Below are 17,036 nucleotides of genomic sequence, written 5' to 3' on the forward strand. Positions count from 1 at the left end.
CAAGGCCAAGGGCAGTTTTGTTTTTAATGCCAGAATGATTGTTCTGGTCATTATCAGCCCTGGACCGCCTTTGGACACATTTGAGGAGTTCTAGACCCCCCGATGTCTAGATTTCTCCCCAACCTACTGAAACTAAATCTGCAGAATCAAAAATCCTTCTGTTGTTCCTTATATTGTTTCTAATTTGTTTTAAAAACAGTTTATTTCGGGGCACCTGGGTGGCCTCAGTCAGTTAAGTGTCCGACTTCAGCTCAGGTCATGATCTCACAGCTCGTGAGTTCGAGCCCCACATCGGGCTCTGTGCTGACAGCTTGGAGCCTGGAGCCTGCTTCGGATTCTGCATTTCCCTCTCTCTCTCTCTCTCTGCCCCTCCCCAGCCTTTACTCTGTCTCTCCCTCTCTCAAAAATAAATAAACATTAAAAAAATTTTTTTAACAGTTTATTTCACTAAGTGTTAAGGTTGCAATATACGTTGCTTAATAAATTAAGTAGATGCACATCATCCCGTTAGACTGTTCTGTGAATCTGCCTTTTGCCAGTGCAGAAGAGCCTCCCGTGAAGCGCACTGCTCCAGGGGCCCAGAAACCACGTACCCGTGTTGGCCTCAGTTGCCCAGCAAAAGAACAGGGTGTATGCTCATGCGCATTATCAGTAATTTCTCCTCCTCTCCCCCAGCTCTCTCACGTTACTGAAAACACCCAGAGCCATCACAGCTCTTGTATCTCGTCAAGAAATTTCATTTGCAGTTACCTTTCCACATCCAGGGCTAGGTGGCTTCAGGTGAACTCTACCAAATGTTTAAGAGGAAACAATACCAATTCTGTACAAACTCTTCTGGAATACAACAGGGGAAGAAACGCTTCTCTGGTGGTAAAGTGATACTGATGCCAGACAAAGGCATTATGAGAAACTGGAAACGTAATCACTTATGAACGTAGACGCAAAACTCTTACAAAGTAGGAGTGGATAAAGCCTGGCAACAAATAAAAAAGGTAATACATCATGATCAAGTGGGGCTTATTCCAGGAATGCAAGGTTGGTTCAACTGTGATGAATCAATCAGTATAATTTATCTACAGGACAAAGGGGAAAATCCATATGATCATTTCAGTAGCTTCAGGGGGAAAAACACTCTTGACTGAAATCAAACATCCATTCCTAATAAAATCTCCCAGTAAACTAGAAATAAAAGAATTTGTTCAACCTAATAAAGGGCATGTGTGAAGAATCCTGTCATTAGCATGATACTTAATACTTAACAACAAAAAGTAAAGGTGGGGTGCCTGGGTGGCTCGGTCGGTTAAGCGAGCACCTCTTGGTTTTAGCTCAGGTCATGATCTCACAGTTCACGGGTTCAAGCCCTGCGTGGGGCTCTGCACTGAGTGCACAGAGTCTGCTTGGGATTTTCTCTGCCTCTCTCTGCCCCACCCCACCCCCCCAAATAAAGAAACATTTTACGGTAATAATAAGACCTTAAGAGTAAGGCTCGGTGCTTCCTTCAGATGACTGGCGTCTTGTATGTGAAGAAATGGTCTAAAGGCGGACTGGTAACTTCCAGGGAGACCGTCGTTTCTTAGCTCCCAGCCCCGGTGATGCTGGGGGGGGTTGCTCACCAGTCTCCTCCCAGAACTGGGGAGAGTGCCTCACACAAGCAGGTGCTCAGAACAGCCCCATTTATGCACTGGCACCTGTGTCAGGTGCCCCAGCAGCTTTCCACTCCTAAGTCGCTCCGGGTAAGAGACCATCCGCTCTCTGTGGCTGGAGGACTGTCCCGTGCTGGCCACACGAGCGCCTCCGGCGTGGAAGTCCCAGATGTGCTGCGGGTTGGGGTGCGGGACGTGACCAACAAGCAGACCCCCGCACGTGTAAGTGTAGGTTGTCACGATGGCCACTCAGAGAAGAGTGGGTACACCCGAAGGAGCACAGGGAAGGGAGCCAGGACGCAGCACCTTAGGCAGCCCAGGGAACCTTCCGGAGCAGTGGAGGCGGGAGAGAAGGCCTGCTGTAGCATGGTGGAGAGGGGGCGTCGGGCCGGTTCACCAAGCCAGCCCTGAGCACAGACCTGGGACGGGCAGAGGCTGGGGGTCCATGGGTTGGTTCCAAGTGTAGTGTCCACGTCCGTAGCCACACCTCCCTGGGCAAAAGCCAGGTGGCCATTCCCGCACAGCAGGGCTGTGGATGCAGCACTCTCACCGTGTGTGTGCACGTGTGTGTGTGCGTGCATGTGCGCGTGTGTGTGTGCGTGTGCATGTGTGCAGCTATGGTCTCCAGCCCTCACGCTTGTAGCCCCCCCCCATCCCCCATACAGCAGGCGAGGCTTGCAGGCTTTCAAAGAGGACGTGTGTTTTAACTGCTTACGTGTCTTTAGGAAGAAAACAGAGCCAAACGCCAACACCTCTGAAATTTTAGTTAATTTCTACATTTAATATCGCTGGATTTAAGCTGTTTCTAGGAGGCTTTCTGGATAAACACTACTCTCTTTCAGAAATGAGAGAGTTGGTATGAATCCGACCAGGTGCCCTGCACTCCCCAATGTGCTCTGAGACGAGGTGGGAAAGCTCAAAGCCGGAGCGAGACCCTCTGTTCACCCTTCACTGAGCAACTCGCATTAGGACGGTGATTAAGGCATCTGTCTTGTGAAAGGGGTCACACTCCTGGTTGGCGTCACGTGGAGACTTAGTCCTCGAAACGATGATGATTAAAAACAGTTGTATGGGCACCTGCACTGACGTGACGCGGTTACAAGCCGCTCCCTAGGGGGGGTTGTGCGGACACGCGTACAGTAAATGGCACACGGGTGTGAGTCCTCCGGTAGAGCCTGAAGTCCCGACTGGGGGGCCCGAGGAGGTGATGGGGCGTCGGCAAGAAGAGACACTTGACGGGTCAGAACGTCACAGTTGCCCTTCACCTGGGGAGTGTGGGGCCATTTGCAGTTTATATCGAAGTTTTATAGGAAAAGCGTGTCCAGTGTGCGCTTCCTTTCCCACCCGAGGTGGGCTGCAGGACCCACATTCCCCCATGCTGCTCCTGTGACGGCCATGTGTCTCTGGGGTGCTCTGAATCAGTGCCGTGTTATCCGTAGCGTGGTTTTAGGATCTTGGCAAACTCGAGGAGCCCAGTAACACACTTGAAAACCAGACGATGTGAGTTCTAATGCGAGCTGCACAGTGACTCTGGTTAACGCTCAACACGCCTACAGGATGCCAGACTGCCCTCCAGCCCGGCCGCTCAGCTCAGGAGCAAGAAGGCCCACACGCGTCCCTGTGCCTGCACACACGCCCAGAGCAGGGCCGGGGTGCAGGAGGTAGAAAAAATGCAGACTGCTCCTGGGGTGTGGGTCGGGAGTCTGGGGGCTCGCCCAGCCCTCGGAGGGTCTGCCCTGCCATCCTCTGCAGCGGAGAGTGGCCACGGGGTGGCAAAGCGTGGGGGGGAGGCCACCGTGGCTGCCCCGCCCCAGCCAGTACGGCCGGCGAGACCACCAAGCCTTTGCTCGGCAGCCTGTGTGCGTGGACTGCGTGGGGGGCCGAGTCGGTCCATCCCTGCCGTGGGCAGGAGCCGAGAGCGTGTGAGCGCTTCCTGCCGCGGGAAGACCCGCCCGCCCGCCTTCAGGTCTGCGGCGTGGGGCTGTGCCGCCTCGGCCTTAACCCCTGGTCACCCGGGTTCAGACACGTGGGTCCTTCCCAGGATCAGAGGTGTGCCCTTCCCAGATGGCTTCTACTTCTTTTTAAAAGGCAGTGAGAAATCCCAAATCCAGTTCAAAGGTTATTTTTCCTCTTTTTATTCTCCACCCAGGGCAGTGCCTCGTAACGTCCGGGCCTCACTACTCGGCTTTTCCGTTCTCTGCGCGGCCCGGGGCCCCTGCTCCCGCCCTGGCTGGGCTCGCTGGGCTCGGGGAGACTCACCTGGAGGGGTGTGCTGCCGTTTGCTGGACCCCTGCTCCGCACGCGGTCCGCACAGGGCTCCTGCCAGGCAGGGTCTGCAAAACCTCCCTCGGTTTGGTGGTCACTGGCAGGAGGACTGTGCTCAGCTATCAGACCCGCCCCGGCTGTGACCACGGAGGGACAAAGATTAAGATCCACCAGGAAACCCATGGCACAGCTGCACAGGCCGGGGTCCCCCAGAGACCTGCCGTGCGCTCCCGCTCGCCCCCGCCCCGAGGGTTGTGTGCACCGCGCTTGCTTCTCCAGCGTGTCGAGTGACGTGTGCACGGCACCACCAGGGCCGGAAGGCCACTGAGCCTCGGCATCAGGGTTTTTACTGGGGTCTTTCACGCAGACATGGTTGACCCCCACATGGCTGACCTGTTTCCTGCCCCTGCAGAGGTCGGGGGGACCATAAGCCCAGCACCCCTCCATAAGGCACACTGATGGTGCAGACCGTGTGCAGCCCACTCCAGGGCCCGTTACCGTGGTGGGGACACCCGCCCCCAGGAACAGAGCCCACAGTCCTCGCTGCACGATGAGGCAGTTGCCCCTAAGCAGGGCAGTGTTCTGGCCTTCCATTGACTCCCCGGCAGAGGTGAGGGTCACAGCATACTGTCCTGCCTCTGACCCCGTTGGCGGTGGCTTTGGTGGGCAGGTTCCACTAACAAAACGTGAAAATCACAAGTCCTGTCGACACAACAGTCTCTCGCAGCATTGGACAGACATGAAGCATTCGCTTTGTGACCGTTTGTATAATTTACCTTCTGGAAAGGAAGAACGGTGATCTTACTGAAATAGTTCATCAAGTAGACAAAAGTAAACATCTGCTCGTTTCCTTTATTTCCCCCAAAAGGGGGAGAAGCATCAGTTGCACGTGGGCAGTGGGGGCTTCAGGCGCACAGCAGTTAAAATGCTAGGTGTTCCCACGAACAGCGTGCTCCCAAAATGCAGCAGGAGTGAGTCCAGCACTTGAGACGTGGTCTGACCAGCCCAAATGTAATACACACTGAGGGCTTCTGATTTATTCTTGGTTTAGGTTTTGCCTTACCAGTTTAAATTCAGTACTCTAGCCTGTTGGGCACATTGTCGAATTCGATCCGAGGTTTTGGAGAGCAAGCGGGTCTCCCCTGTGTAAGGACCCAGGCACAGAGAAGGTCAAGGTACACACAGCAGGAAAGGCTCAAGGTCAGAATTTCCCCTTCAGCGGGATGCTTCCCGGCAGTGACCGCTGCGCCACGGGGCAGCCCCCCGACCCGGGGCGTCCGTGAGACGGCCTGTGTGCAGGGCCGGCCGGCGCGTGGACGGGTTCTCCTTCCGGACGTCGGAGCAAAATGGTGGTTCTGCACCGTTGACTCTCCAGCTGGCGCCCTAATTCGTAACGTGGTACTGTTGCTAGTGCTGTGACTTCACTAATTTAAACGGCACTTGTGTTTTTAAGGGGAAAATCGGGGAGGAGAAATTTGCACCCTGCACGTAGCCGTTCCCGCCTCAGCAAGCAGACTGTGCCCCGCGGCGGGTTGGGGACCAGGCGCGGGCAGTGGGGCCGGGCAAGGGGGCAGGAAGTCTCCCCTCAGGCACCAGGCGCTGACGGGCCACAGCATTGGAGCGCAGCTTGCCCACGGTGGGCCACCTTCGGTCCGCTCGAGAATGAGACCACTGCGTCCCGTCCTTGGAAGTAGGAGGTGGCACCACGGTCACTGCCTGTGTCTGGCACTCAGACGCCGAGCCCGGGTGAGAAAGTTGCTCTGAGCCCTCGGCCTTTCTTCTAGGAATGCGTTACTGTCTCCAAAGTGATGCAGTAATGCGGGGTCGTTATTACCGTTTCCTTCCCAATCCCGCTTTCCCGAAATTGTTCCGTTCCGTGTAATCTGTGTAAAAGACGGTAAAAGAGGCAAAATTTTTGCCACGTGAATTCTGGTGCATTGACCTATGATACTTATTTAAAAAAAAAAAATGATTTTAAACCGTATGCCTTTACTACCCTGAAATTTTACCACCTACCTGTCTGTCTGGCTCCTTTACGAGATCCTAACATTTGGGGAAATAAAGGCCACCCACCCCCCGACCCCGGTGAAGGGGACGGACTGGTGTCTGTCAGGGATTTCTTCACGACCAGCGCGTGGAGCATGGCCGTCGTGCCCCGAACCAGCCGCCCAGCGGTAGTTCCTGCCAGCACAGCACGGGCGACTCGTGCTCTTGGCTGTGTTCTGGAACACGTGCCGTCCCACACGATCCTTCACTTCCACGTTCTCCTACCTTCCTGTCTCCGGCCACTCGCGGCCTCCCCAGCACGCACTGGAGCAAACAGCCCCTCGCCCTCAGTTGGCAGTTGTGCTGGAATCTTCCCGTAGTTAGAAGTGTGGGGGCCACCTAGGAAACCTCACCTTGGAAGGCATTCCCGTTCTGTGAGGGAGGGTGACGGCGGAACCCTGACACCCCAGATACGCTTTGGCGTGCACAGCGGCCTGCCCGGTGGCCTGCCGCCACGGTTGTCCAGGTGAGGAGTTGGAGTGGGAGCGACCGGGGCGTTCCAGCCTCGGAACCAGGGCTGCTGGGCCTCATCGCGGCCTGTCCCCCCGCGATTTCACAGGGGACGCTCAGGCCCAGCGGTAACGCTCTGCTTGCTGGGCAGAACTGAGCGGGTGTGCTCCTCCGGCCCGGGGTAAATGCTGGGCCTGTAGTGGGTGAGCACAACTGCAGGCCTGAAGGAAGGGGCGGGAGGCACGGGAGGAGCCCGAGCACCCCAGCTTGCGTATGACGGCCCTTCACCGAGCAGGGGTTGGGGGGTGGGGGGGTCCAGCGGACCACGTTCTAGCTGATGACTGTTGTCAGGTGGCTTTTAAAGACAAACTGATTTTTTTTTTTTTTCCAGAAAACACTGTCATGAAAAACACCATTCATAAATCAGCTTTAAAAATTACTCTTCTGTTTATGATTTTCACATTTTAATGCTAGATAATGAACCGTCAATAAGAATACTTCTGTTTTTGAGGAATGACCATGTGCCAGGGGACTTTGGTCATTTCAGCGTTAGAACAGTGTGCAAGTCCGTTTTCCTCCTGACCCAGGGGTTGCTGGCAGAGCTGAGCTCAGTTCAGGTACTCCAGTAGACGCACCAGCTGTCCTCGGTCACCCGTCTGGCTCTCATTTAGAAGGAGAGCAGGGCCCCATCAGGGACGTGGCGCTGGCAGGCGGGCGGGAACTCTCGGGAGGCCCCGTCGCTCACAGCCCGCTCTGCGCCCAGGCCGGCACCTGTGTGGGTTTTAAAGCCCCACCTCTGGGTAGCCGAAGACACAACGAGCAACAGAAGAGTGATCGGTAATGCATTTCATGCTGGAAAGCGACACCGAGGGACCCGGCCACACTGCCAGGTCGTCAGCCAGAGAGGGGTGGTTCCAGGGTCGATACTTGACACAGCCGCAACCCCGGGAAGGTTCCGGACAGCGTAGGTGTCGTGAATTGCCGCTGCCGGTGAGCTTCCTGACCGCCAGCCTGTCGCTTCCCTTCACGCTGAGCGCGTGGCCTCACGTCTCGCTGGTCTCCTCCAGGTGGCCCTGGTGCAGTGGACAGAGAGCGTCGGCCTGACGCTGGTCAGCAGAGACCTGGGCTCCGTGCAGCTGAGGACCCCCAGCGGCCAGATCCAGACCTACTGCATCCTGCAGATGTTCCCCTTCACGTCAGAGAGCAAGCGGATGGGGGTCATCGTCCGGGTAGGCGTCCGCTCGTGACCCAGGCTTGCGCTCCGCTCGGGGCTGTGCACGCCGGGCTGGTGACTCAGGGCGGTTCGCTGCCAGTGCTTCTGTTTGCTGGAGTTCTCTTTCTTTAAATAAAGTCCAGACTAAGGGTTTATACCGAGAAGTTAGCGAGGCTCTAACGGTAGTGATTTAAAGGGCAGAATAAGTCAAAGGCCTTAGCCGGTAACGTTTGAAATCCGCTACAGCTGTTCGGTTCTGTTTCCGACGGCAGTAGCACGCCAAGGAGCTCTGCTGGAGAATGAGTCATGACGATAAAGCCGCCGACCTACACCCCTGTTAGATGTTTCCAGCAAATTCCAAAAACATATGCTGGAAGCTGGCTGGCCAAAGAAAGCGTATTCGATCGGGCAGTGAGAACTTGAGAGGATTCACCTTCACCTTGCCGTCTGAGGCACGTGTTGCCAACAGGTTGCGTTTCAGCAGCCTCGGCGCGGCCTGTCGAGATCTGCGGTTACGTTCTCAGTTCTCATTTGCCCGGACACCTCGGAGGGGATGCTGATGCTGCCTGCACGGGAGGATATTTGAGTAGCTGAGGCCCAAGGAACACACTCGGGGAATCGCTTCGTCCAGCGCGTTTCTAGTCAGGCAGCTGCCATCTGCAAGGCGCGGTGTGCCCTTAGCGTGCCTGTGCTCCCTCCCCGCGCAGGACGAGTCCACTGCGGAGATCACCTTCTACATGAAAGGGGCCGACGTGGCCATGTCCTCCATCGTGCAGTACAACGACTGGTTGGAAGAAGAGGTAAGCAGCCGGTTCACGCGTGCTGCGTCGCGGGGGGGGCGGTGGGGGAGGGGATCGAGACACCACGTTTGCGGCCAGACGCCGACAGGTTTCTGGACACCGAATTGGCTCTCCACCAGATTCTTTTTTTTCTTTTTAACGTTTTATTTATTTTTGAGACAGAGACAGAGCGTGAACTGGGGAGGGTCAGCGAGAGGGAGACACAGAATCTGAAACAGGCTCCAGGCTCCGAGCCGTCAGCACAGAGCCCGACGCGGGGCTCGAACTCACTGACCGTGAGATCGTGACCTGAGCCGAAGTCGGCCGCTTAACCGACTGAGCCACCCAGGCGCCCCTCCACCAGATTCTTTTAAGCGATTCCAGTTCCTCTCAATTTCATAAAGCAGAAAGGAGGGGGTGCTGCTTAATTGCAAACAGTTTACTTTCTGTATAAACAACTACTCGATTTGGTTTTTGTGGGGATGCGGGTAGATACATTAGTGGGTCCTTATGAATAATATTTGTTTCCAGTAGTGAAAAAGTAGCATTACTAATCATTCACTAAAAATTCTGAAATAACATTGTATTATATTACATATATTACATTTTCATGTTTATTTTGTAACCTAAGTTATTTGCAAGATTTTAATTAGAATTTTAATCTCATCTTAATGTGTACATATGAATCACTTTAAAAACAGAAAATACTGGGGCACCTGGGGGGCTCAGTCCGTGGAGGGTCCAACTCTTGATCTAAGCTCAGGTCATGATCTCACGGTCGTGGGTTCTAGCCCCACTTCGGGCTCCGTGCAGGGCTTGGAGCCTGCTAGTTAATTAATAAATAAATAAAAATAAAATAAAATACGAATAAAATCAATTCTGTATTTTACCAAATTCTCCCTATAGAAAACGGGATTTATGTTTCGCCTCATGAGGTTATGTTATTGTTTACGTTTGTGTGTTAGTGAAAAAGTTGGATTTCAGAGTCCACGGAACCCTTGTGGGTGTCGGCACAGCCCTCTGTGGTGCTGCGGGGTCACCCGCCGCTGCCCACACCCCACACCCCGCGTCCGCCGCAGCATTGGCAATATGAATCAATAGCTCCTTCAGGCGCTTGGATTTAATCAGGCCCATGAATAAATTAAATTCCCTGAAGACCTAGTAAAATGCCATAAAAATTACTTTTGGTCATAATGATGTGCCATTAATTATAAAATACTTGTTTAATTTATTTAGCTTTATGAGGTCAAATCAATAAATGTCTTGCAACAGACAGATAATGTCAGATTGTTTTCCACAAAGATAACTTTATTAAAAATCCTTTGTGCATTCACTGCTCAACTTGACATTCCCTTCCTTTAGATAAATCTCTTGGTCCTCCACCCATGTCTTTGTGGTAATGCTCTTATAGTCTGACGGCCTTTATTTACAACAAAAACCAAAAAACACGCAGGTTGGGAGAGCCTGAGCATCGCTCCCCACCTTGGATTCTTGGCTGTAAACTTGTATTCTCCGCTTATTAAACAAAACAGAAACGAGCCACCGACACTCTTGACTCACCACGTAACAGAAAGAGCCAATTTTGTCAGACCCGCCACGTCAGACTGTGCAGTGCGCACAGACCTGGAACAACCGCGCCCCGGACGGCGAAAGTGCTCGGGCACTTGGCCTCCTGCCCTCCACGCGCAGACGTGGAACGAGGGTCAGAACTGGGGATCGGGGAAGGCGTGAATGAAGGGGTGCGGTGACCAGTGCCCTGCCGTCTCCAGAAGATGTGTGAGGCGGGGGCGTGGGAGCTGTGCCCACGGTCCGCTTCTCCGTGAGCATCAGACCTACTCAAGCGGCCAGATTAGGAAGGATTTCAGAAAGCCTGAATGGTTCATACTCCGCCTTTGCAGACTTGAGCATCTCAGCGGCAGTCTGGCAGGTGAGCTTTGTGAGACGTGAGCGCCCCACCCAGAGAGAGAGCGAGCGAGACCGCGGTTATCTGGGAGCGCCAGCCTGTGCCCTCAGGGGACAGCGGAGGCGGAGGTCTGTGCGCACGGCCGGGCAGGGCAGAGCCTGCGTGCAGAGTCGCGTCTGGACTGTTGAGCAGCGAGTGCGTGCACTTGTCCCCAGTGATGTGCGATTTCCACTCACGGAAGGTCACACGCTCCAAGTCATGGCTCCCTCAGCGGCCGTAACTGCCCGTCTGCGTGGCTTTGTGGCTGCACGCAGGGCTGACGTCCGGGCTTTGGCACACACGCCAGGACGTCCCGAGCAGGGTCGCGGGGAGCTGTCGGTGTGCGGTCCCAGCGTCGGATACCCAAGCTTACTAGTACCTGAGTTTCTTTATGGACCAAAAAGCAGCTGATTCATTTGTCTGGGATGCATTCGCCGAGATGCCTGACTGCGGTGTCCGTTCTCATTTGCAAGCACACGCTGTGCACATCGGGGATTCTGTCTGTGGCTGTTGTATGGCTGAAGTGCGGAGCCCTGCACCCCTCGGGCTTCGCTGCGGACACTTGAAGAGACCTGCCCGTCTCTGCGCGGCCGTCTCTGCGTGGCCCGGCAGCGAGCGGTCGCACACCCAGGCGCCGCCGCACCCGCCCCACGTGGCTGTCCGTGCGGTCCGGGAGCCCCTGCTGGGGCCGGGAAACACTCCAGAGCGGGGTGAGCACGTGGCCCTCTGCCGTGTCGACCATGAGTGCCGGAAACAGGCTAAACATGCTGCAGGTTAGAGCTTTAGAAAGACGCTCGGCCTTCGAAACAGTTCCTCAAAGTTGGAAGCTTGAGAGCGTCAGCAAGAAAGAGGTGAAGGGCTGTCAAGCAGCAGGCCTTCGGAAGCCCGCGGCCTGGAGGAGCCTTGGCTGGTGGTGGTGTTCTTGACGTGTAGACAGCGTGGCCGCAGAGAACGGTACAGCTTAGCGCTCAGGTTGTTTTTTACATTTCATTTGCATAAACACACATCACCGCGAAGCGCTGCTGTTGACGCCCGAGCTTGGGCCTCTTGGGCGCCTGGTCCTCAGACTTCCCGTGCGACTGTCCCAGCGGCCAAGGAGCCGGTGCCCCACTTGGCAGCGGCCTCCACGTCTTCTCCCAGACGCTCTTCCTCTCCCTGCTCCCCCTGCTGTCCACGCGGGGGCCCCCTGGCGCCCGCGTGCGCGCCAGGGACACTGCCTGGTTTTGCTCGGCTCAGAGTCTGAGGGCAGTGACCGGCGGGGGCCCCTCTCCCCCCTCCCACCCTGCCTGGTCCCCCAGGGGCGGGCCTCTATTTGGGGCGAGACAGCTGCTCGCCCCACGGGCCGCCCCCTCTCTGCAGACCGTGCTCCCACCTTTCCAGGCCGCGTTTTGAGGGTGTCAGTCGGTCTCCACGCCCCGTGGTAGCTTCACGGCCTGAGGGAGGGACGCGCGGTCACAGAAGGAAGCGGCACCCGCTCTGGGGGTCCACGGCCGGGAAAGCGGCGTGGACTCCTGCTCCGCCAGCGTGGCTGTGTGCGCGACCTCGGGCGTGGCTCCTTGGTGCCGGCTGGTGTGCACGGGCCGTGTCCCAGCTCCGGGCCCCGTCCCCCGGAGGAGCGCCAGGCGCGCCTCCGCAGGTACCGGGTCCGTTTCCAGCAGTGGGATTTGTGTCGATGGCGTGTGCAGCTTACGGTGACAGGAGATGCCCGTCACCAGCAGATAGGTGGGCGCGGGTCCTGTCGCACGGGTCAGGCTGTCCCTACACCCCGTCGTCAACTGAGGCTGCCCGGGTTTGCCTCCAACAGGAGAGGGTGTGTTTGGGTGGTCTCTGAGCAGGAGCGGACTGGACAGCTTCTCACACACCTGTTGAATGCGTTTCCGTCTCTTAACGGGAGCTGGGCCTGTGGCGTCTCTTCAGGCCCCTTTCCCTGCAGTTTGAGACTAGGCCCCAGGGGCCTCGGGGTCTCCTCTCCCCCCGCCCCCCCGGCACCAGCTCCTCCTCCTCCTCCTCTTCCTCCCTGTCCTCCTCCCCCCCGTCCTCCTCCCCCCCGTCCTCCTCCCCCCGTCCTCCTCCCCCCTGTCCTCCTCCCCCCCGTCCTCCTCCCCCCCGTCCTCCTCCCCCCGTCCTCCTCCCCCCCGTCCTCCTCCCCCCGTCCTCCTCCCCCCCGTCCTCCTCCCCCCGTCCTCCTCCCCCCCGTCCTCCTCCCCCCCGTCCTCCTCCCCCCCGTCCTCTTCCCCTCCCCGTCCTCCTCCCCCCCCGTCCTCCTCCCCCCCCGTCCTCCTCCCCCCCCGTCCTCCTCCCCCCCCGTCCTCCTCCCCCCCGTCCTCCTCCCCCCCGTCCTCCTCCCCCCCGTCCTCCTCCCCCCGTCCTCCTCCCCCCCGTCCTCCTCCCCCCCGTCCTCCTCCCCCCCGTCCTCCTCCCCCCCCGTCCTCCTCCCCCCCGTCCTCCTCCCCCCCGTCCTCCTCCCCCCCGTCCTCCTCCCCCCGTCCTCCTCCCCCCCGTCCTCCTCCCCCCGTCCTCCTCCCCCCCGTCCTCCTCCCCCCCGTCCTCCTCCCCCCCGTCCTCCTCCCCCCGTCCTCCTCCCCCCCGTCCTCCTCCCCCCCGTCCTCCTCCCCCCGTCCTCCTCCCCCCCGTCCTCCTCCCCCCGTCCTCCTCCCCCCCGTCCTCCTCCCCCCCGTCCTCCTCCCCCCCGTCCTCTTCCCCTCCCCGTCCTCCTCCCCCCCGTCCTCCTCCCCCCCCGTCCTCCTCCCCCCCCGTCCTCCTCCCCCCCGTCCTCCTCCCCCCCGTCCTCCTCCCCCCCGTCCTCCTCCCCCCCGTCCTCCTCCCCCCCGTCCTCCTCCCCCCCCGTCCTCCTCCCCCCCCGTCCTCCTCCCCCCCGTCCTCCTCCCCCCCCGTCCTCCTCCCCCCCCGTCCTCCTCCCCCCCCGTCCTCCTCCCCCCCCGTCCTCCTCCCCCCCCGTCCTCCTCCCCCCCCGTCCTCCTCCCCTCCTCGTCCTCCTCCCCCCCCGTCCTCCTCCCCCCCCGTCCTCCTCCCCCTGCACCTCCGCATGAGGCCTTCCCGCCTCCTGCCCTGGCACGCTCACTTCCTGTGTGCAGACAGGTGTAGACTTCGGGAACATCATGCTCCTGACACCATCTTGGAGAGCCTGACTGGAGGTGGGACGGTGTGGTTGTTGCCCGAGAGCGTCACCGTGACGGCAGCCCCGTCCGCCCACGGAGAGCAGGGGGGGCAGAGCCGCCCGCCCGACACGGCTGTGACGCGGCTGTGACAGGAGGCTGTGTTCGCCAGGTGTCCGGGGGGACACAAGCCTGAGAAGCTGGGCGGCTCGGGGCGCACCGACGGACACGGGGACCGCGGGGCCCACGGGCCGGGGACCGGTCCTTCCCGCGGAGCGGTGCCCGCGGATGTGCCGGGGACCCGTTGCCCCCGCGGGCAGCCGTCGGGGCCGCGCGTGACCCGCGTCTCCTTTTCCAGTGCGGAAACATGGCCCGGGAAGGCCTGCGCACCCTCGTGGTCGCCAAGAGGGCGCTGACGGAGGAGCAGTACCAGGACTTCGAGGTGAGCCGACCCCTGCGGGCCCCCACCCCGCGCGGCCGCCCGCCGGACCGAGGCCGGCCCCCCTGAGCGCACGGCCCCTGTCTCCTCAGAGCCGCTACAGTCAGGCCAAGCTGAGCATCCACGACAGGGCGCTCAAGGTGGCGGCCGTGGTGGAGAGCCTGGAGCGCCAGATGGAGCTGTTGTGCCTCACGGGTGTGGAGGACCGGCTGCAGGCGGACGTGAGGCCCACCCTGGAGCTGCTGCGCAACGCGGGCATCAAGGTGCGGGCGCGGCCCGGGCCCGGGGGCCCCTCCTGGAAGCGCCCGCCGTGCCGCCGGGGTCGGGGACGCGGGACCCCTCCCTCCCCGCCCAAAGTCGCCCCGGCCCCCCGCCTGCCTCCCGCCCCAGCCCACGGTTTGTCTCTCTCGCTAGCTGCCCGCCGCCCTGCCCTTCCCTGCCCTTCCCTGCCCTTCCCTGCCCTTCCTTGCCCTACTCTTCCCTCCCCCACCCCAGACCTTCCCTGCCCTACATCTACCCCACCAGACCCCCACCTCCACCCTTCCTTGCCCTTACCCTGCCCTGCCCTGTCCTACCCCACCAGACCCTTCCCTTCCCCCATCCCTGCCCTTCCTGCCCTGCCTCTACCCTTCCCTACCCCACCCTACCCTTTCCTATCCCACCCTTCCGTACCCTTCCCTTGCCCTGGATGTCCCGGCCCACCTGGGTCTCGGACTCGCCCGTGGGGCAGCTTCGTCCCAGAGACTCTTGCGGCCCTGGGCATCCATCGGGTGTGAGCTCGGGACAACCCCGGCCTCGGAGACCTCGGGTCCCACCCAGATGGGGGTGCCCCCCCTCGTGCCACCGAGCTTCCCGCTCACGACCTGATATGAAGGCGAGGGCCACTCGGCACTGCCTCGTCTGTTCGTCGTGCTGTCGTGGGGGGGTCCCCGTAAGCCACACGACTCGAGGCTGCGTGGCGCTGCCTGCCGGCCCGCCCTGCCTTTTTCTTCCTGGTTTGTCCCCTTCGTACAGGGGAAATTGGCGGGTGGTGGCGTTGAGCGTTAGCTTTGAGAGAGGTCCTTTCTGATCCCACGTGTTCCCAGTGAAGCCCAAAGTTCGGTTACAGGATGGGAGAGAAGATTTATCCCGAGGCTGCCCTGGGGACCGGGCCTCACGCTCAGTGGTGAAAATAACACTCAGCTGGTGTTGGTAGGTAGCTAGTTGGAAGAGAACCAGTAGGTAGCTAGTTGGAGACGAGGAAAGCGGCTCCCGGCATCCGACCGGAACGCACGCGGCGGTTCTGACGAAGACGCGGCAGTGTGTGCAGGGGTGGGGAGGGGCGGTTCTTGCCTCCAGGGGTCCAGGTGGGAGACGAGAAGATACGTCCCTCCGTCCCGCACCTCGGCCGAGTCAGGAGGTACATCTGGCTTCGGAGTTACGCGAGAGCAGTTCAGACCCCGGGCTGTTACGTGATGGAAGCCTGACTGCTGTGCAGCAAACATTGGCGGGAAGAGCTGTGACCGCTTAGAAGCAGGGCCCCGCTGCTTTTGCTGAGGTTTTTCATAAACCTCCCCCAGTCTCGGTCGTACGTGCACGGTGGTCGGGGGGCTGCCGTGGTGAGTGTGCCTCGGGTGTGGTGCCGGGGCGTTCACACTGATCGTTCTCTAAGCTCGTAAGGGTTTCTGCCCTTACACCCCCGGGTCAGGAAGGAGACCCTGCATCTCCGCGTGGCGTGAGGGTGTGATTTCGGAGGCCACACGTGCCCCTGTGCTGCACGCGGGCTCACCAGCGGCCGGGAGTCCGGCCCAGATCGTTCCCAGCTTTGTCTTAACGACGCGTCGATACATCGTAGTCTAGGTCCAGGCTCCGTGAAGGGAAGCGGTGTGGGAAGTAAATAAACCGCTCGAATCCCCAGACGCCGAGAAGACCCACAAGTCTCGTCACCGGGAGTCACGCCTGAGAGAACTGGTGTGCCACGAGTTGTTGGCTCTTTCCAAAAATGCGTATTTATACACGATACACAAAACACTTGAGGAATTCAGATGTTAATGAGAAGTGTTTGCCGCTCTGTGACTAGGTGTGCAAACCATCCTGTTGTGTATTAGATGTCCTGGTTATGTTCTCTTTATAGTCTAGGGGTGCTTACGATACATAGCACGTGTTTATGTAATTTCTTTTTAACTTTATTTTGAGAGAGAGAGAGAGTGCACGCACACACGAGTGGTGGAGGGGCAGACAGAGGAAGACATAGAGAGAATCCAAGCAGGCTCCACACCTTCAGCGTGGAACCTGACACGGGACTCGAGCTCACACACCGTGAGATCATGACCTGAGTTGGAGTCCAGAGTCAGATACTCAACCGACGGAGCCACCCAGGCACCCCATTTTTTTCCGTAAGAGTAGTAGCATTTGACATTTTTTTAAGTTCATGAATCTTGAGAGAGAGCGCACACACGCCAGTGGTGGAAGGGCAGAGAGAGATCAAGCCATCGGGCGAGGGGCAGAGCGAGGGAGAGAGAGAATCCCAAGCAGCCTCCGTGCTGTCGGCACAGAGCCTGACGCGGGGCTTGACCCCACAAACCGCAAGATCACGACCTGAGCAGAAGTCAGGACTCGGATGTGTAACTGACTGAGCCACCCAGGCGCCCCTCACGTGTTTTATTTGATACAATTTTTGGCTTAACTATTCCCCATTTAAAATCCATTTTGAACCTCAGTTTCCAGCGGAAAAACCAGCAAGTTGAGCAAGGATCTCCAGGGGGCTCCTCACCGTGCAAGCCCCGCTTGTTTGCACACAGGGCTGTGTGAGCTCTGCCCTTGGGTGTGTCCAGGTGCCCTTGTTAGCCTCGGTCCTGACCTGCCTCAGCCCCCAGCATTCCCGTGCCTCCGGGTCTCGGCTGCCACGTCTAACGTCACTTTGCTCCTACTCGTTTTAGATAAGTCGACAGACTTTTCATACGGTGGTGAAACGTACGACAAGTAGCAGTTACCATCGTAGCCGCTCTTCAGCGTGTAGCTCACGTCACTGAGTACGTGCCCACTGTTGTGCGCCCGTCCCCACCAGCTGTCTTCAGAGCTCGTAAATCTGAGGCTCAGTCCCCATTAAACGCTAACTCCCCCCCCCCCCCCCCCAGCCCTGGCGTCCACCCTCTGCTTTCTGT

At 58.7% G+C, this 17,036-nt stretch overlaps 1 protein-coding gene across 10 annotated transcripts in view; it reads left to right on the plus strand.

Annotated features, from left to right (window-relative positions):
- Positions 1 to 17,036, plus strand: part of ATP9B (ATPase phospholipid transporting 9B (putative)) — a 250,847-nt gene that overhangs the window by 211,092 nt on the left and 22,719 nt on the right. For 8 of the 10 annotated variants that reach the window (XM_042961538.1, XM_042961540.1, XM_042961539.1 and 5 more), the window contains 4 exons: positions 7,472 to 7,633; positions 8,325 to 8,417; positions 13,813 to 13,896; positions 13,986 to 14,156. In XM_042961538.1, coding sequence (XP_042817472.1) covers positions 7,472 to 7,633; positions 8,325 to 8,417; positions 13,813 to 13,896; positions 13,986 to 14,156 — 510 coding nt within the window. The remainder of the gene's footprint in view (positions 1 to 7,471; positions 7,634 to 8,324; positions 8,418 to 13,812; positions 13,897 to 13,985; positions 14,157 to 17,036) is intronic. The other 2 variants (XM_042961543.1, XM_042961542.1) reach the window with 2 other exon arrangements.

This window comes from Panthera tigris, chromosome D3, assembly GCF_018350195.1.
Source record: "Panthera tigris isolate Pti1 chromosome D3, P.tigris_Pti1_mat1.1, whole genome shotgun sequence".
Classification (NCBI taxonomy): Eukaryota; Metazoa; Chordata; class Mammalia; order Carnivora; family Felidae; genus Panthera; species Panthera tigris.